The sequence below is a fragment of the Oppia nitens genome, unplaced genomic scaffold (genome assembly GCF_028296485.1).
Source record: "Oppia nitens isolate AA-2021 unplaced genomic scaffold, nextdenovo-longstitch-racon4-pilon3 scaffold10_pilon_pilon_pilon, whole genome shotgun sequence".
In the NCBI taxonomy this organism is placed as follows: Eukaryota; Metazoa; Arthropoda; class Arachnida; order Sarcoptiformes; family Oppiidae; genus Oppia; species Oppia nitens.
This window is the reverse complement of record NW_026533189.1, coordinates 1,958,424-1,978,393: the sequence shown is the minus strand read 5'-3', so window position 1 is coordinate 1,978,393 and position 19,970 is coordinate 1,958,424. Positions and strand designations below refer to the sequence as shown.

Here is a 19,970-nt window from a genome sequence, read left to right as displayed (position 1 = left end):
TATTTTGAAAGCAAAAAAAAAATAATATTAAGTGATTGTGATTTCCTAAAAGAAAAAAATAAATATTAATTTCAACATTTTCTGGCAATTCAAATAATAATAATAATTATTATTATAATAATCTTAAACTGTTTGTTTGGATAAAATAAATTTTATTGCTGGACATATTTTTTACGTTGTTGTTTGATATCGACAAATAATAATAATATATATAACCCATATAAAAATGCCGTCAGTATATGATTTTCGACATGTTGAACTCGACAAAGTAGGCAGGGGCAAAAGGTATGGCCATTATTTTTTTTGTTATTTTTTTAAAAAAAAGATATATATATATATATCATATACTGAATATAAATCACACACAATATGGTGCGCTCAGGTACTTTGTGTAACTCAGGTACCTTTGTGTGTGTCTAAGCCATACATACTAACATAACACTAAAATAACACTAACATACAGTACATACACACCTATTTTTAAAAGTAAAATTTAATATTTTGTGACTTTAATTGCGATTATAATTATGTTGTTGTTGTTGTAATGTATAATAAATCTTTATCTCACATGTAATTACACGACATATATATACTGTATATATGTATTAACACACAAATATCTTTAAATACATTTGTTTGTTAAATTTTTTAATGTGTGTGTGTGTCTAAACAATTTAACATTAATTTGCATTTACTTTTGTTTAATTGAGATAAATTAAGGTTTTAATTTTTGTTGTCTCTTATGTTAGTTTTTACTATTGTGACTGTCGTTTTCATTTTTTCCCTTTAAACCAATAGTAAAAATTTAGTTTAATTGTTGTCATTAAATAAATAAATATAAATATATATATTTCTTTTTTGTTAATTTGCTTACAACTTTGTACAAACTTTTAGTTTGTATACCAATTAGCTCTCTCTCTCTTTCTCTCTCTCTCTCTCTCTCTCTCTCTCTCTCTCTCTCTCTCTCTCTCTCTCATACATTGTTAATAATGTGTTTAATACTTTAACTAAAAGTTTAATTAAGTTTTTCGCCTAAAGTTCGTTTTTTTCATACAATAGCATAGGTTTTCATAGTATTTAATAATACAGTAAATTAGAGTCAAATTAATGCTATACTGGAGTACAGTACTGTATATAATGTACTTTACTTAATACTGTGTATGTATTAGAGGGAAAGTTAGCAAACTATTAAATATTTAATTAATTGTTTAGATAAGAGATAGGAGAAAGAGAGAGACAAATCAAACAAAATGAAAATTCAATGTATGATAATATAATCGCCAAATTTAAAGCACTCAACAATTTTTTTATTTGTTATTTTAATTTTAATTGCTTTCCCATTGAAATAATAATACGATATTATGTAAAACAACACATACACAGACACATTGTAAATAAAAACTTATCATACATTGGGATCATAGCATGTCATTGATATTTGTATTTATAATTTGTTGACAATATTGTCGTACATATTATATTACAATTTACATTTGTGTAATCATTATTTTTACAGTCAAATATTTCAAATAAAATAAAACTAAAAAATTGTTTTGTCTCCTCTCCATCCAAATCACACCAACAAATGATTTCCTCTGCAAAATAAAAGGGACACAAAAAAACTTTTTATTTTTTTTATTTTGCTGTTGTTTTCAATTTTAGCTGTTGTTGTTGTTATGTTATCCAACAATAGTAACACCACATAGTAATGGTGAGCACATATACATACAGTAAATTCAGTACATACCATACATACAGGTTCACTGGTAGTCAGTCATCAATGATTGTAATGATAATCATGTGTTGTTAGCTCTCTATCTGTTGTGTTGTAATTTAAATTACTATTCAAATACTCTCTGGTTTTTTCTGATGGTATAGTAGTAGCCATTCAATAGGCAAAATCCAGTCACTATGTATACATACATAATGTATATATATATATATATATATGCTTTTTATGATATAAGCAAAAACAGTCCACTTATTTCGCAATCCATTTCCCCGAAATACTAGTCTAAAGAGGGTCTCATCCATTTGTATTGAATGGTCTCTTATTTCTGGAGCTAATCACAGCCCATACCAATATCCATACTATAAGTCTAATTGTGTAATAATAGGCTTAACATTTTGTTCAATCAATGGATAAAATCTCTCAACAAAATAAATGCCTTATTATAAGTGATTTCTATATAAATATATATATATATTATAATATTATATTAAGTATTTTCTCTGTGCCATTGATTTCCGTTTTGCCACTGATTTTTCATAAACCATATCTCTGGGCGACACACAAACGGTTGAACACTGAATTTCATACTACCGTATATTAAGTCAAATATTATATATATATATGTATTTATTTATAGTTAGTTAGCCAGGGATTCAATATTTTATATATAATATGAATACCAGAGCTTAATATATGCTGTAATTCGCGTAAATTAATTATATTTTGCTTTTGCGTTCAAAGACCTCTCTCTCTCTCTCTCTCTCTCTCTCTCTCTCTCTCTCTCTCTCTCTCTTTGCTTTCAACTATTTTATGCATATTTGGTATAAATTATACAATAAAATGAGAATATATTTTTATATACAAATATATAATATTCAGTTGTCGTGTTGTTTATATGTAGTGTTGACTCATCACTCGTCAGTCAATTCATCAGAAATTTTTACTAATAAAAAAAGTGTATTTCATTTATTTATTTATTTTATACGTTTATTATTTATTTATTTAAATTTTGTTGGTGTGCTTTTCAATAACTTTTTTCCGATGCATTCAATCGTTGAGCTAATTCATTGAATAAAAAAATAAATAAATGAAAAAAGCTTTCATCACTTTTTTTGTTACCATTGAGAGAGAAAGTGAACGGAATGATCACTTTATTTAACCGAATTTAATATAAAATGAAAATATATATATATTATATGCAAAAATGAAATGAAATTTTATATGATATAGCATTCAATACAATACAATAGTTATGAACGAAAAATATAAAATACGATTTTTTCTCTCAATTTTATCTTTGCTTTCTATTATATATATATGACCTGAAAACTGATGCCTCAGACAAAACAACAAAATTTTTATAAAAGCTATTTTATTACACAAATTATATTTATTTTTTTTATATACATTTTTATCTCAACTTTCACTATTCACATCTTTCTGATGAAAATTTTTACAATATTTTAGTCATTCATTTACTACACTTTAATATTACTACTATTACTACTAGTAGTAGTCATATGTATGGATGCAATGACTCATTTTTAGATGAGTTTTTATTATATTTATGAGACAGTAGTTTTGGGAGAGGTTGGAGTCCAATCCCAATCAGATCATCTGATCCCAGATCTCTCTTTATCTTTCACTCTCTCTCTCTCTCTCTCTTTCTCTCTCTCACCCACTCTCATACACTCACTCACACACTTTTACTCTCAGTCATTACTCACTCAGTCACCATATCGATGGCCATCCAAGAGGATGATTGGACTACTCCTCAACCATAAGAGTATAATAGTTAAGCTATTGAACAGATACTGTAATATTTTATATATTAATACAATGTATACATTGAATAAAAACTATTGCGAATGTACTGTATATACAATACAGTATAATAATATTTTTGCTATCATTTTATTGCCATTAGGTTTGTGTTGTGTTTTGGTTATGTTTGGCTGTTATAGTAATAGAAAATATTTTTTTTTTGGTGAGTAAGTGAGTGACTGATAGACGACGACGACTGGGATATCGATTTATATTTTCATAGGAAACAAAACATATATTTAATATCTAAACTGATAGGCTATACATATATAGAGTCAGTCAGACAGTCTGATCGACCAAACCCTATACACCCTATCGTTATAATGTAAATATTAATGACACCACTTTTCAGTTGTTGTTGTTGTTGTTATACATATATAATATAATATATACATTCATAGCATATTCATTGCTTATTTCAATTGAAATTAATTTGATTGTCTATCCTCTCCTATCGCTCACTAATGGGTAACAGTGCCCGGTTATCTACTTGGTGTGCCCCATAACATAATATAATATAATTTATATATATTTTATTTGTTTATTGGCCAGAAAATTGTCTGAAATGGTCTGCTGGCACTCAAACTAATTGTCATAATATGACAATTGATGATACAGTACGATATATCCACCCTTACAGCACCAGTAATATTGATTATTTTGAACTGGGAGTGCACTTGGGTCTAGACATACACACACTTTGGTGATGCAATTGTCCTATCGATTGCCCTTTTAAACGCTAAAAACGCTAAAAACAACAAAAATTATTATCATTATTATTGATGACGATATTATAGATACACTAATTTTATTTTATTTTTATTTAAAAAAACCAATTTATTGCTCATCATTAACAACACTAAAGAGGAAGAGAGAGAAAGAGAGATGTCATTAAGTTTTTGGAAAATACATTAAAAATTTGTTTTAATATATTTAATGTAATTTTTGTTGCTTTTTTGATGTATCTATTTATTATAAATATATATTAAAACTATATGCATATATATATATGAGTCAATCCATTTGTTCAACCAATGAATTTGCTATTCATCACAATTGCCATATAATAACACAAAAAACTCCATTATGTTTATGTTATGCGTGTAATGCATTTTTAGTTACTCTACCACTACTGTCTATCTGTCTATCCATCCATCAATCCCCTCCCTCCCTAAAGACCCTTTCCTTTCTCTATATACTGTACAGTCCATACCATACCATTCCATGCCATACCAATCAGTTTCTATTGTTTTATATACAATATATATATATATATGTATAATAAAATAGTCTGTTGTTTTAAGCGATGAATCAATAGTTAATTTTTGCTGAATCGCTATGAGTCTCTCATTTTCATTAGTACAGTATATACCCAAACATTATTATTATATAGTATTTTTGCTTTTAATGCCAATAATATAATTTCTAAACCAATGACTCTAAAATTGGTCTCTCAATCAGGAAATGAAGCCATTATCTGATGGCAAGGGCTGAGAGAGAGAGAGAGAGAGAGAGAGAGAGAGAGAGAGAGAGAAGAGACTCTTCTCTATCACCAAAAATATATATAAACACTCTTAATAATGATATATCTGTCTATTATATAAAACACACACAAAAAACGGTATTTACCAGCCCTTTATACAACACGACAGCCCTCAATATATTACTCAAATTAAACTGTAAAATACAAAAAGTTTTTTATTTGATATTATATATATTTTTTTCGTTGTTAACATATAAAAGACGTTTATTGTCTATAAATTTATATATAAATTTATACGAAGACATTACCCGACAAATGATCTCAATATTTCATTATTTGTTTTGTTTTTTTGTTCAACAATTACTTTGAGGAAAATGTATTTTTTTCATACATATTGTGCGCGCAATTTATAACATAATACAGTATATAATGTATATCTATTTATATATCATAATATACAGTATATCTATTAATTTTCAGTCTTTTTTCAAACTATAAACCATATAATCGTAAAATACAATTATTTTTAACGTCTTTTTTGCGTTACATTAGTTAATGAATATCTCAATACAAGTCATTCAGGTCTATATAAAATTGCCATTTAATATGAAATTTTATTACTATTTTTTTTGGTGGTAATTCGTGTAATATTCTATGCAATAGAGTTATACGCAAATGATATTTTATTTTATTATATTTTATATTATATTTTATTTTATTTTATATACATAAATATACTGTATATATATATATATATATATATAATATACATCAGTATTTGCCTTTTGGTGAACACATATAAATGTTTCGGTACACACATTATTTGGCAATTTATTTATACATTTTAAGAGATACATAGATACCACACATGATATAACATGAATCTCTTTTTACTAACGTTTGAAAATTGCATACATAAACAAAATCAAAAGAGACACATACATAGCCAACACACACACACACACACACACACACACACACACACACACACACACACACACACACACACACACACACACACACATACATACAAAATGTTACTTTTTATTATATTTTTTAAACATAAAATTTATGTATGCATTTTCTAGTATAAATTTATATATATATATATAATATAATATAGTATATATAACTTTTATAATTTTTTTGTTAGTTTTTTAGCTTTCACGCACAAAGCAAAAAAATATACTGTATATACATATAAACATTATTACATAACATTTATCTATGTATATGTATGTATGTGTGATCTTTTGTATATACGCTTTAATGTTATTTATTGTTGCCATTATTTTTCATTATTACATAAGAGTATATGTAAAGTATGTATAAATGTGTATATATTTATTATTAGTTTTTTGTCTATACAATTTAAATAATATTTTTATTTTAATTTTTGTTTTGTTTTGTTTTTTCTATTATTGTTTTTCATTTTTGTTTCAGTGTTTTATTAACTATTCACTCACTATATACTAGAAAGTACTTAAAAAATAAAGTGTCTGTACTCAGCAAAAAAAACAACAACAGTAGGAACTGTATGTTAGGAAACTCATACAACTCGAGAAATAAAAATAAAAACAGAGAAAAATTCACAAAATAACATATATTACATATTATTACATAACATAAAATTAAAATTGTCTCCTATTTTATTGTTATTATTGTTATTAATATCATTTAAAGGTCTATCTGTCAACTATGGAAATACTTAAAAATATATAATATAATACATATTTATATATATATTTGTATAAAAATTGTTAGCATTAGGGAAAATATACTGACATTAGGAATCTATATACAGTATATAATGTCATAATGTAATGTATTTTATACAATATAAATATACAATACATTATGACATTATTAATAATGACATTTTTGAAAAACCATTAAAATAATGAATTAAAAATATTATTATTATTATTATTATTAATACAAGAAAAAACTACCAACAATAACAAAGACAAAAAACAGTGAAAATAATATAATTTATATGTAAGGTATACACTGTTATTAAAACAATTAACTTTCTATAACTATCTACACAAACATATTGTTAATGTTTTAGTTTTTTCCTTAGAGGTAATATAAATTTATTTTATATACACACAAACAGATAATTTATATGCAAATATATTATCAATTTGTATTACTCCAGTATATTATATATTTAATAATTACTACTTTGGCTGCGAATTAATTGTGAAAAAAAATGATAAACGAGTGCCAAAGGGTAGCACTTTTGGCTTCAATTCATGTCTACCCCTCTATTACCCCCTCCAACCCCTGTCTTGTGTTATAAGCTATAAACACAATGGTGTGTCAAAACAAAAGACAGGCCAACAAAATATATAGACATTTAATGATTGTTGAGATCTTTTTTTCTTATTTTATTTTCCTTTAATTATTTATTATTTACTATTATTTCTCTCTTTCTTTCACTCACTCTGGTATGGCATTTGAAACTTTTTTTTTGAAAATTTTCATATTATATAAGCCATACATTCATTCAAATGATATATACATAGACTTAATGATAGAGATTTCAGGAGTCAATTCAACAATTTTTTTCACTCAAAAGTCAAAAGAAAGAGTGAAATTTTACTTAAAGGCATACATTATTGAGTGTTGTTGTTGTTGTTATGCAATCTCTCTCTCACTTTGATAGTGTCTATACTATTAGTGAATAATAGAGGAAAACCACTCATCCAGGAGTCGTGTCAACAATTTGGCAGATAATTGTTATATATTATACCCAAAGAGATATGACTTCAAGAAATACACAATTTATGAGTTGTATATATACTGTACAGTATCTAAAGTATTACATACTATAGTATTACCAGTTCATTGTATACATAATCCAGTTGAGAGTTAGTTAATGAAAGATAGATATATTATGATATAAATAATATAATAATATAAAATAAAAACAATGTATAACTTATACTGTATTAAATACTCTGTTGTTTGATGTTATATATATTTATAATGTATGTGCATATATTTAGTTAATAGTTTACTGTATATACAATATATATATAAATTTTATTATTTATCAAATTACTGATAAAGCAGGTGAATTTATATATCACTTTTCCCAATAGCAATATAATAGCGTTGTAATATTTATTATTTAAATAATAATAATAATAATAATAATAATAATAATAATAATAATAATAATAATAATAATAGTACAGTATATGTTTTTTTATCATTTATTTTTGTTTAAAATAATAACATTATCTTTAATATATCGAAAGAGTAGCTAATTTTGGGACTGAAATTTCATGATTACCTGAAAAAAAGATAGCTTTCAATAGATAATGAAAACTGTGAGTGACTTTTATTCGCACGAAATCTAATTTTTGTAGTGAATATTATATAACAAACTTTTTTTTATTGTTGTTTTATTTTGGATATTAATTATAGGGAGAAACACACACACGTATCAAATAAATAAAACACATTATTTAATAAAAGCAAGAAAATAAAATAAAAACATTTTCCATGTATTTGTATGTTAATATTTTACGTGAAAATAATGGATAATAATTGTATTTATTATTGTTATTAGTATTAATTTTTTTTGTGAACAAATTATACGACTTATACGACATTAAATTATTGTATATTTATATATATATATATTTATATGTAAACTTCTGCCTCTCTCACGATATTTAACATTCAATTTTCAATTGAAAAACAGTTATATAATAGAGATGCTTATCATTAGGTCGGATCTCTCTCTCTCTTCCTTTACTCAATGAGTGTGCGGAACGTGTTATGTATGACTCGGTGCTTATGAATCAAATGTCTTTCCCCTCCACTCTCTCTCTCTCTCTCTCTCTCTCTCTCTCTCTCTCTCTCTCTCTCTCTCTTCCTCTTCTATCAGAGAGTGAGGATAATTGTTTGGCTTTCATTCACACTAAATATATTTCAACTAACTTTTTTGATAATAGTATGACTCTGAATGACTAAACCCCACAAAAGTTTTCCCAATACTGTCGTTGCCTTTATTTTTGTGTGGATTATTCAATTGACTCATTCAGTCGGCAATACCCACACATATACCACCCGAAACACCACACATAGAGACAACCGAATCTCTTCAGTGATATATGCAATATATATACGGTATATATATATATAATATTAATCAGAAAGAAAGTTAAGCAAACTTTTTATTTTTATTTTGGGGCACAAACTAAACTATATATCAAATAATGGCATAACATTTTGATTGTATTGTATTGGGAATCCATGTCTTTTCTCTTTTATATATATTTTTGACTAAAAAAGTCGTGCGAAAAGTAATTGACGGGAAAACTAAACACACATTTGAATTGTATTATCAATACACTACTATTACTACTCATACAGGATATTGAAGTCGCCTTTTAAAGTGATTTACATTAACTAACTTTTACTCTGATATTACTTTCACTAAAATTCTAGCTATTTCTATGTGTGTGTATATATACACTATATAATATATACATATAGTATATAGTATATAGTATATATAAACAGTGACTTATTTTGTAATATATTGTTGTTTTTACTGTACTGTAGTTTATATATATATATATTGTATGTGAATGTGTTGTCGGTGTTGGTGGTAATGGTGTGAATAAAATTGGAATTGTTGTATATATTAGTGTATAAAATGTTTGGGTATGAGTGGGCAGTTGTCGATGTGTTGGTCCGTATATATATACACACACTTTGAGGGGCTATTGCTGTACTTGAAAAGTACTTCAGAGCCCAACTATATTATGGTATATATAACCCAAACATCCCGATAATAATGTGATTCATGTTTGTATATATTCTGATAAAATTTGATGCAAATATTTGCAGAAACACAACGTCTCTCTCTCTCTCTCTCTCTCTCTCACACACACACACACACACACACACACACTCACCCTCTCAATCAATAACATGTTTATCCCAATAACCATATGTAGGGTAAAGACCAGTTCACTAGTAAATTTATTTCATATATTAAAAAAAACATTGCACTAAATATTTCTTAATTATGTGTTTAATCTGTAATTTTCAAGTTTACAGTTAATTATAATAATAATTTTTTTTGTTGATAAAAACTACACAACAATTTATTAACAAAACACGAATTGATTTTTTTTAAATGTTATAAATAAATAATAAATATAATAATAGATTTTAATATATATATAATTTATATTAAATGTGTTTTTAATTGATATAATCACTAATAATAGGGTAATAACTGGTTCGGGAAGCAATTCGAGCACTATATTCAACCCTTCAAGCAATGGTTCGGAGGGATCGGACTTGAACTCCATAAGCGATTCGGGATCGATATCATCGTTGCCGTCGACACCGGTCAACGGCATGAATGGCTTGAATGGATCTAATGGTAACTTTTTTAGCGACAACATGTCCGAGTGCTCGGCCACACCGCCATCGAGTGCCTCATCGAGCCGTAGGGGCAGTCGTCAGGAGGACACCAAAAATCGTTTGTTTGGCGAAGCAGGTGTTGAGTCGCCCCGTCGTCGTGTTGTCGACCGCATGAAGTCCAACATATTTAGCGAAACTCCGGCCACTAATGGATCGGCCGCTTTGGTCCGTTCGGCTTCTGTCAAAAAGTACGACCACGTCATCCGTCGCAATCCAATCACTGGCGAAGTCTATGACGAAGCGAAACCAGCGAACGGTCACAATGGTGTCAACGGCAGAATTAATGGCGTCAACGGCAACGGTTCCACATCATTGCCGGCCACACCCGTGAAGGTCCGTCAGCCACCCGGCGGCAAATGTTCCGGCATTTTCTAAGATGCCGTCCACTCCTAACAACCAACACCACCACAGCACCTACTAATACTATCGCTATAATTAGGGTCAACCCTAAAGGGTCTAACCTTTTTTCTACAAAAAAATATATAATTATTATTACAGTTTAGATACTGACCAAACATTTTTATTATTATTAAATCATCCGATTTATTAATGGATTGATTACACACACATTTAGTTGGGTGTGTAGGTGTGAGTGTGTAATGTGTGTCTAAATGTGTGAGTGAGTGTGTGTGTGTGTAATGGCTTATTCAAAGTTATTTTCAAACTAAAAACTAATAATAATAATAACTTTTTTGCTTATATTTTGCTTACGATCATAGTATTTGATACAAATGTAATTGATGATATTTTAAAAAAAAAGTTTTTTGATGATAATGCTAATTTTACAATTTTTTACATATATGCTCTTTTATATGATTTTATATATATGATTGATAACATTTTTTATTGTATTAATGCTTAATATTTGATAAATTTGATATATAAATATATTACACAATTATAATTACTAAAAAACTAGTATAAAAATAATATAATTATTATACATACACAAACACATAATATTATTATTTAATTTATAAAATACATAAATTTTATATGTTTTTAACTCTAGTATTAGAATATAATAATATTTATTATTATCTACTATTACTATTGATATAATAACAATTATTTTCTCCTAAATTTTATTAAAAAAAACAATTGTGTAAAAAATCGCTTTTTAAACATTATTTTACACAATGATGTTTTTCCTGTAATTTAATTTACATTATATAAATTTTTAATAATAATTATTATTATTATAAATATAATATATATAAATATATATATATAGAATTATTAACCAGACACAATTGTTTGATTTTGTAACTTTATTATATAATTTGTCTATAAAAAAATATATAAATGTTTTTAAAATATAGATATACTATATGTAGTTTTTTTGTAATAGAAAAATCAACTATATCTTGATCATTATTACTATTATAATTTTTACTTTATATTATTATTATTATTAATCAGAAGTTATTGTATACAAATCTTTTATTATTATTATTATATATTATTATATTTAAAAACGTAAAGTTTTTTAGTTATCCTAATTATATATATATAAAAAACTCATGTAATCTTTTTACAATTTTTTTCAAATAAATTATAAAATTAAAAAAACCATTGCTTAATACATTTATTATACATAATAATAATAATAATAATTTTCTTAATTATAACTTATGAAATTCAATGAGCTTTTCGTCGAAATTTTAATAATAATAATAATAAAATTGATTTATATTGCAAACAAAGTTCAATAATGTGTGTTAAAGTCAATGATCCAATAATATAAAAAAGTGCACACATTTTAAAAATTATTTGGTTTTGGAGGACAGTTATTAATGAGTTGGACGCCCATATATTTTGAGAGGTTAGCTCCTGAAAATATGGTAAGTCATTTATTGTCAAATTTATAGTCGAAAAATACTTTTGCCAAACATTGCATTTACAGATAAACATAATATTATAACGTTATATAATACTGTATAGAAATACTGTATGATTCACACATACGACGAGGACTTGGATATATAAAAATAGAGTCAAACTATAAACTGTATATTAGACTAAAGCCCTGCAAACCTTGTAATCCCAATCCCCCACCAAAAACTTTGTGGCACTTAAATTGTTTGCCAAATATAAAACCAAATATTATATCTAATGGTAAACCAGAATCTCTCCTACAGTTTGCTCCTCTCAAACAAAACTCATGGATGTTATGACTTATGAGTTAATGTTATCATCAAAAATGATGATCAAAGTGCCAAAACTGATGAGACATTTATTTATTTTTATTATATATTTAACACAATTTTTTCTTACTCTCATTTTTTTCTGGTTGACTGCCAATTATATTTTCATTCATATTTTAGTTTTGCTATATTTATGCAAAAATTAAAAATTAATCCAAGATTTTTGTCAGTCTGTTATAATTAGGTTTATATTGCTCTTTATCTCTCTCTCTCTCTCTCTCTCTCTCTCTCTCTCTCTCTCTCTCTCTCTCTCTCTCTCTCTCTCTCTCTCTCTCTCTTACTCACTCACTCACTCATTCAAACCCTAATATCTAATTTAGTCAGTGATCTGATATTAACTTTTAAACCCTATATCTCTCTCTTTCAGTCTCTTCATTAGCATTGAACGACTCGTGTGTTGTTTGCGTGTAAAATGTTATTCACTTCAATCACACAATAAAAGTTGTGATTCACAGCAATATTATTGTATTATATATAATATATTTTGTTTAATGTCGTTGTCGTCGTTGTAGTCGATGTCAGGGAGTTGTCGACAGTGTCTAACCCATCAAATAAAACAAAAAAACAATATTATAAAATGAATCAAATGTTTGTTCATTAAAATCTAAAATATATAAATATAAGTATTTTTCCAGAATTTATGAACTTTTTATTTTAGACACATTTTATTGTAATTATTTATTTTAATGTCTTCTGAATACAAAAAAAAAGAAGAAATTTTATTATACAAAGTATATAATAAAATAATAATAAAATTAATTCAATAATAAAAAACATTTCCTATAAAAATACATAATTTTTAATTTGGAAAAATAAGACATCCCTTTTATTCATCCCTTATTTTTTTGTGTGTAAATGCCTTTAATATAATTAACTCTTATTATTATTTTTGTTTCTCTATACAAGAAAAAATGTTAATAAAAATTTAACTGAAAAAAACAAAATATATATATATATATATAATATAAGATACATATACACTGTATAGACAGTGATAAAAATAACACCACACACATACAGTACATACACATTTAAATATACACATAAATTATTATCAAACATTAGGGCAAAACTAATTTATGATAGATTGTGAATAAAATAGACAGACATATGATGTTTATGTATTGTGGGGCTAAACCCCAAATGCTGGTGGTGTGTCTCTCRGATACAGCCCAGGTATGGATATATTTATCTGTTTAATGTATATACATATGACAGGTAGATACAGGCGCTCAGAGAATAACATCAATAAATGGTATACATATAATTTCTAGGTGTAGTTCCCCTTATATAATATTTGGTCTCTCACTTATATCAATGATGTGTAGTATTTGTTTGATGGTTGTATGTAAACGACATTTTTAACTATTTATATTTACATTTATAACTATCTTTATTTTTTTTTGCTTACTTTTTGTTGTGTTGTTATATTTGATACATATTCTCAAAGAATTGTACACAAAAATGAATGAAGAAATTCCTACTTTATTTCAAGCCATTGACGCCCACCATCTTATGGATTGCTCTCTCTCTCTCTCTCTCTCTCTCTCTCTCTCTCTCTCTCTCTTTATGATTAGACTATAAATATGTTTCAAGTTATGTGTTATGTAATATTGAAGAGAGAGAGAGAGAGAGAGAGAGAGAGAGAGAGAGAGAGAGAGAGCACTGGCAGCCAAAACCAAATCATTTAGGGGTTGATGATCTTAATTTGGGTACTCCTATGCCTATCCAGTTGTCTTTCATAGTGCCATTCCCTTCCCTTTACCTCATAGTTATGAATTGTGTGCTCATAATAATAGCTTAACATATAGTTTCTCTCTCTCTCTCTCTCTCTCTCTCTCTCTCTCTCTCTCTCTCTCTCTCTCTCTCTCTCAATGCCTAAATTGGTTTCAATAAATTGCTAGAAATGAAGTTCTTCTTAGATTACATCCCTTTCCCTTTTTCTTGTGTTCAAACAATTTATTTCTTCAAATACAACAAACTTTCTTTTTCTAAAACAGTATTTTATTTTGCATAGAGTTATCTAATTAATGTTTTTTAACACATTTATTCTTATATATTATATATATATTTCTATGCAAACAAGTGATGTACAGTAAATACAGTAATAATAATAATACTGTAAAAATTAGGGGACAATAAAATACATTGTTATCACTAAAATGGAAAGTAAACACCAATTTGTAAATACATAATATTTGCTAAACTTTTTTGTCAAAGGGTTGAATTGTGTATTTTTCTTGTACTATAAATATTGTTTAATAAGAGAGAGAGAGAGAGAGAGAGAGAGAGAGAGAGAGAGAGAGAGAGAGAGAGAGAGAGAGAGTAAACAAAATGTTTGCTCATTTGTAATGTTTGTTATTTCAGACAATGTTTGTGTGAATAATATTTTAATAATAAATTATTTTAGTTATTTACATATAAAATTAGGCTTAAATTTTTAGTTTAAAAACTATTGTAATTGTTGTTGATTTTTAATTTATAAATACCAGAAATAATCAAAATTATTATTTAATTTAAATGTTATTTAATTAATTTCTAACCAACAATAAAATGTGTAAAACAAACAGTAAAAATCCATAAAAATTGACAAAAAAAATTTGGTATTTAGAGATATATTGGTAAATAACTAATAAATAGGGTTTGTTTTAAACTATGTTTTCTATAAACACAAAAAAACGACAACTGATTTGTTTAATTATTGTACAACAAGTGATAACCTCTTTGAAAATTTTTCTAACATTTCTCTAAATACAATACCCGATCCTAATTTGGTTCAAACATGTGTACACTACTGTATGTGTGTGTGTGTGTGTGTGTGTGCTTAACAATCATTAGCACAAAGATACCACTATTATCACTACTACTACTACTACTACTACTACTACTATTACTATTACTACTACTGGTATCGATCTACCTGTACTACCGATCCTCTTTCGGCATACAATCACATATGGGTTGTAAAACTAATATAAAAAAAGTTGTGTCCTAACTGTTTATGAAATGAGTTTTTTAAGATATATATATATATAATATAAGCCCTTATTTTTCACCCCTCTCTTAGAGAACCTTTTAGGTGAACACCGCTTACTGTGAGCCCAACCGGTCGTTAATCAATCAAATTGTTGAATAATTTTTCGGTTCACACAAAAACTAAAAAGGATTTCTTATTTCTTATATTTAATATATATATATAGATATTTTATTATAGATTATATATATATATACTATTTTCAGTTCACCGAAATATAAAAAATAACATTTTTGTGGCAATAAAAACATTATTTATAAATTTATATCTATCTGTCTATAAGTGTTTTGTCAGTCAACATAATTATTGATTTGAAAATCCGTTTATAATTTAAATCAATATATAATTATTACTTTTTTCTTATTTCTCTCTCTCTCTCTCTCTCTCTCTCTTCTTTCTTTTTTTTCTTTCAATCCTTCATAACATTATACAGTAGTTGTCATTCAATATTTTGTGAACACTTTTATGGTTTGAAGATATAACTAAAATTAAAAAATCTTATATAGATTTTTATTATTATTATTATTTTATTGCACAAGTAGTAATATGATTGTTATTTAAACCAGTACTTCCATTAACACTACTACTACTACTACTACTACTACTATTACTACTACTACTACTACTTATATTACAACTACTAACTAATCCCGAGTTAACCCAGAATTATCATTGATTTATATAAATGTAATACATTTTTATTATTATCTGTTCAATACAATTCAAAAGTGTTTATTTTGAATCTTTTTTATTTTATTTTTTTAATTTTCTTATATCGTTAAACATAATATATTTTTTTATAAATGTGTTATATTTTTGTTTATTTGAAAAATGTTAATTCAAGAAACCTTGTGTAGAGATTTGCAAAAAATATAATAATTATAATAAGAAATCGTGAAAATAAAAGCTTATTTCCCCAAAAACCTACTCAAAAAACTATTGATTGTATGTATAGTTAGTAAAATGTATGTTACTATTAATATAACTAAAAAATGTATGTTAAAAATAATTTCTGATTATTATTATTATTATTATTGCTTTATTATCAATACATATGCACAATAACCAGCCAAACAATTGTTGACAACAACAGCACATCAAACATAATGCAACAGTAATAACAATAATCAATATAACAATAAATATATAAAATATATAATATAATGTATTTTATAAAAAAAATTGTGTTTTGATCTACTTTTTTGCCACCAAATTGAATACACCATTGAATAGACAATTGAATAGATTAGGAGAGAGAAACAAGTGCTGTGTTTTTTGTTAAATACATATAACATCATATTTTTCAGATCATATATAATATATATATATTGTATATACAGTATATAAAATAAAATATATATAAATTTTATCTCAATGGTCTGGTATTATTGTGTATAAATGAGGCGTAACCTCACCATTGTTTGTTTCACTAGTGAATCTACACCACACCATACTATACCATATATACCCTACTATACCATGAATACCCCCCTCATAATACACAAGGTTTATATACTGTGTGTATTTGTATGATATATAAAGTATACAGTATATACTATTTACTGATTTTTACAATCAAATTATGTGTTTTATATGAAAATTTCTCTGTAAACACACGTATTGTCAAATAAATGAATGAATGTATGGGAGCTACCATTGAAACGACAAATTATGTGTAGTTTTTCCCACTACTCATATATTTCTAGTGTAATTCATAGGACACAAAAAAACTTTTTCTTCAACAATGTATTTATCTCTCGTAAACGATATAACACTACAATAGGACAAACTGATAGATAGACAGTCAGACTACTATTTTTTGGACATACAATACACAGTGTATCGTATATTATAGACAATGTATTGCACATACAAACACATACAAACATGCACTGTATGGTGTCTACATTGTATTGTGAATGGCATACTGTATACATAATTGACAATATAATTACTTAACAACAACTTATAAATACAAACAATATTCATTTATATTACTTATATTTACAGTAAAAATCATCTAAAAAACTTTGGGAATGAAAGAGAAAGAGAGAGAGAAAGAAAGAAAGAAAGAGAGAGAGAGAAAGAGAGAGAGAGAGAGAGAGAGCAATAAAATTTCAAGTGTGCTGTTAGTGTGATATATGGTTTACATGAAAGACAACTTAAATTTCTATTTAATTTAACTTATCTGTTGTTTCAGCCAAAATAAAACCCTTACCAGAGCTGTGTAATGGCAAACAACATAAGACAACACAAGTAAAAACACATTTAATTGATAGCCATTAGTGACATAAAAAAGGCAGTGACAAACATTATGGCACTTCTTGTATATGTAAAGCAAACCATTTGGATGAACAACAAAAACAATTATCCAATAATGTGACTCATTGTCCAACATTTAATGACTACACTATGTGCGACCCCACCTCCCAGTCTCTCTCTCTCTCCCCCAAGGGATGCAATCGTAGCACAAAATGACCGTTTGGTTTAATGGTATGTACTGTACCCGAGATGTCGAAGACATTTTAAATAATATATTTGTGATTTCATATTGATTTGGGAATACCAGTTGTCGTCGTCGGCTTAGTAATAGTTAGAATATATACTGTAATTATGATAGAGATCCTGAACCGTCGGGTTTCGGGTCGACAAACCAAATATGAGATCAAACATATTGGCGACGGAAATGAATGAATGTCTCGAAACCGATCGGCGCCTAACTTATGATTGCATATCATATACTACTAGATATATAACTTATATATAATATAAGTCTTCATTCTTCATGAAATTGATCGCAAATTTTGATAACAGAAATGACTTATAATATATTTTTTTTGTGTTTGGTTTAAGGATTTTTTGTTTGCTTAAAAATTCATGTCTTTATATGAGTTCATATCTGCAATAATCATAATATGCTATCATCTAATGAGATGTCATTTTTCAAGTCTATGAGCCATATCTGACTGCGAACTGATATCATAAGCAATGTCTATAAATAGTGTTTAGACATTCAAAATGTTATACAATCTCATAAAACTTATGCTACCCTTACAACAATATATATATATGTATATAAATTTATATATAACTTATAACATTGTAAACATTTACACAGAAACTTTTTGTGTGTATATAATTTTATTTAATAGTTTATATAACGTTATAATAGATTTCCGAGTAGTTTAACAATCAATGTTTGACTTAAATAGAAAAACTTTTCGTTTCGCAATAAATTTTATTATTAAAACAAAATTTTTGCCGACAAAAGTGAAATATATAAATTTTTATAGATTAAATATAAATACATTGCAATCAATATGTTAATAATAAATTTTCTGTTTTTAATAATAATAATAATATTAAAATATGTGTTTTTTTTCTACTAAACAACAAAATCACTTAATCACTAATGGTGGGGTAATAATAATAATAATAATAATAATAATACATGGGGTACTACTGGCACACACACACACATGTTGTACACATAATATCAATATACAAGTGCATGATATGCATTATAAAATCTAAATAAACTGTTTGGAGGGCATAGTATTTTTTATTGTTGTTGTTGTTGTTGCTGGTAGTGGTGGTGTTGGTGGTATAGTTGGTTAGTTGTAGGGGTTATACCCCCAGCAATATATTCATTATGTTAGTATTTTCTAATTCATTTTGTTTATATAATCAAATATATAGCCGCTTAACAAATGACTTGAGAGAGCACTCGACGTTTACAGAGATTGCATCTGTGGTTCTGGGGTGAGTGTTATCATAAGGAATACACTTAGGTTTACGTTTGCGATTTCCTTAAGTTAAGTATAGAGTAACGTTACTACAAAATATTTTGCTTTACGCAAACGTAACTCTTTTTTGTAGTGATAATAATACAGTGTTTTATTAAATTTATAAGTATAAATATTTTAAACTATAAAATAAACATTACTATCAATGTTAAAGTATAGCTAAAGTTGGGTTAAAGCTATCCTAACTTTACACCTAACTCTAGCACTAACTTGTTTTCTTAACATACTTTTCACCTAAAAACCAGTTTTGTATACTTAAGTCCTCTCCTAACTTACCCGTAAACCTAACTTGCTAAAATGTTTAATAACACAGGATTTCACTTAAGTGAGGAGTTAAGTGCACGCAAGTTACGAATCTTAGTTGATAACACGCCGCCCTGGTCTTTCTCTCTCTCTCTCTCTCTCTCTCTCTCTCATAACTATCTAT

General features: G+C 26.6%; 1 protein-coding gene across 1 annotated transcript; it reads left to right on the top strand.

Moving 5' to 3' along the window:
• The first annotated feature begins 148 nt into the window (after positions 1-148).
• LOC128953456 (microtubule-associated protein Jupiter-like) lies at positions 149-11,267 on the top strand. Its single transcript, XM_054298974.1, has 2 exons — positions 149-285; positions 10,298-11,267. Exons 1-2 carry the CDS (start codon positions 227-229, stop codon positions 10,869-10,871), a joined length of 633 nt encoding a protein of 210 aa, XP_054154949.1. The 5' UTR covers positions 149-226; the 3' UTR covers positions 10,872-11,267.
• Positions 11,268-19,970: the final 8,703 nt, after the last annotated feature.

Excerpts from the sequence above, each read along its gene's own strand:
- LOC128953456 (XM_054298974.1), top strand. The coding sequence starts at position 227 with ATGCCGTCAGTATATGATTTTCGACATGTTGAACTCGACAAAGTAGGC. Across the intron at positions 286-10,297 it reads AAAGTAGGCAGGGGCAAAAG|GGTAATAACTGGTTCGGGAA; the intron begins GTATGGCCATTA and ends CACTAATAATAG.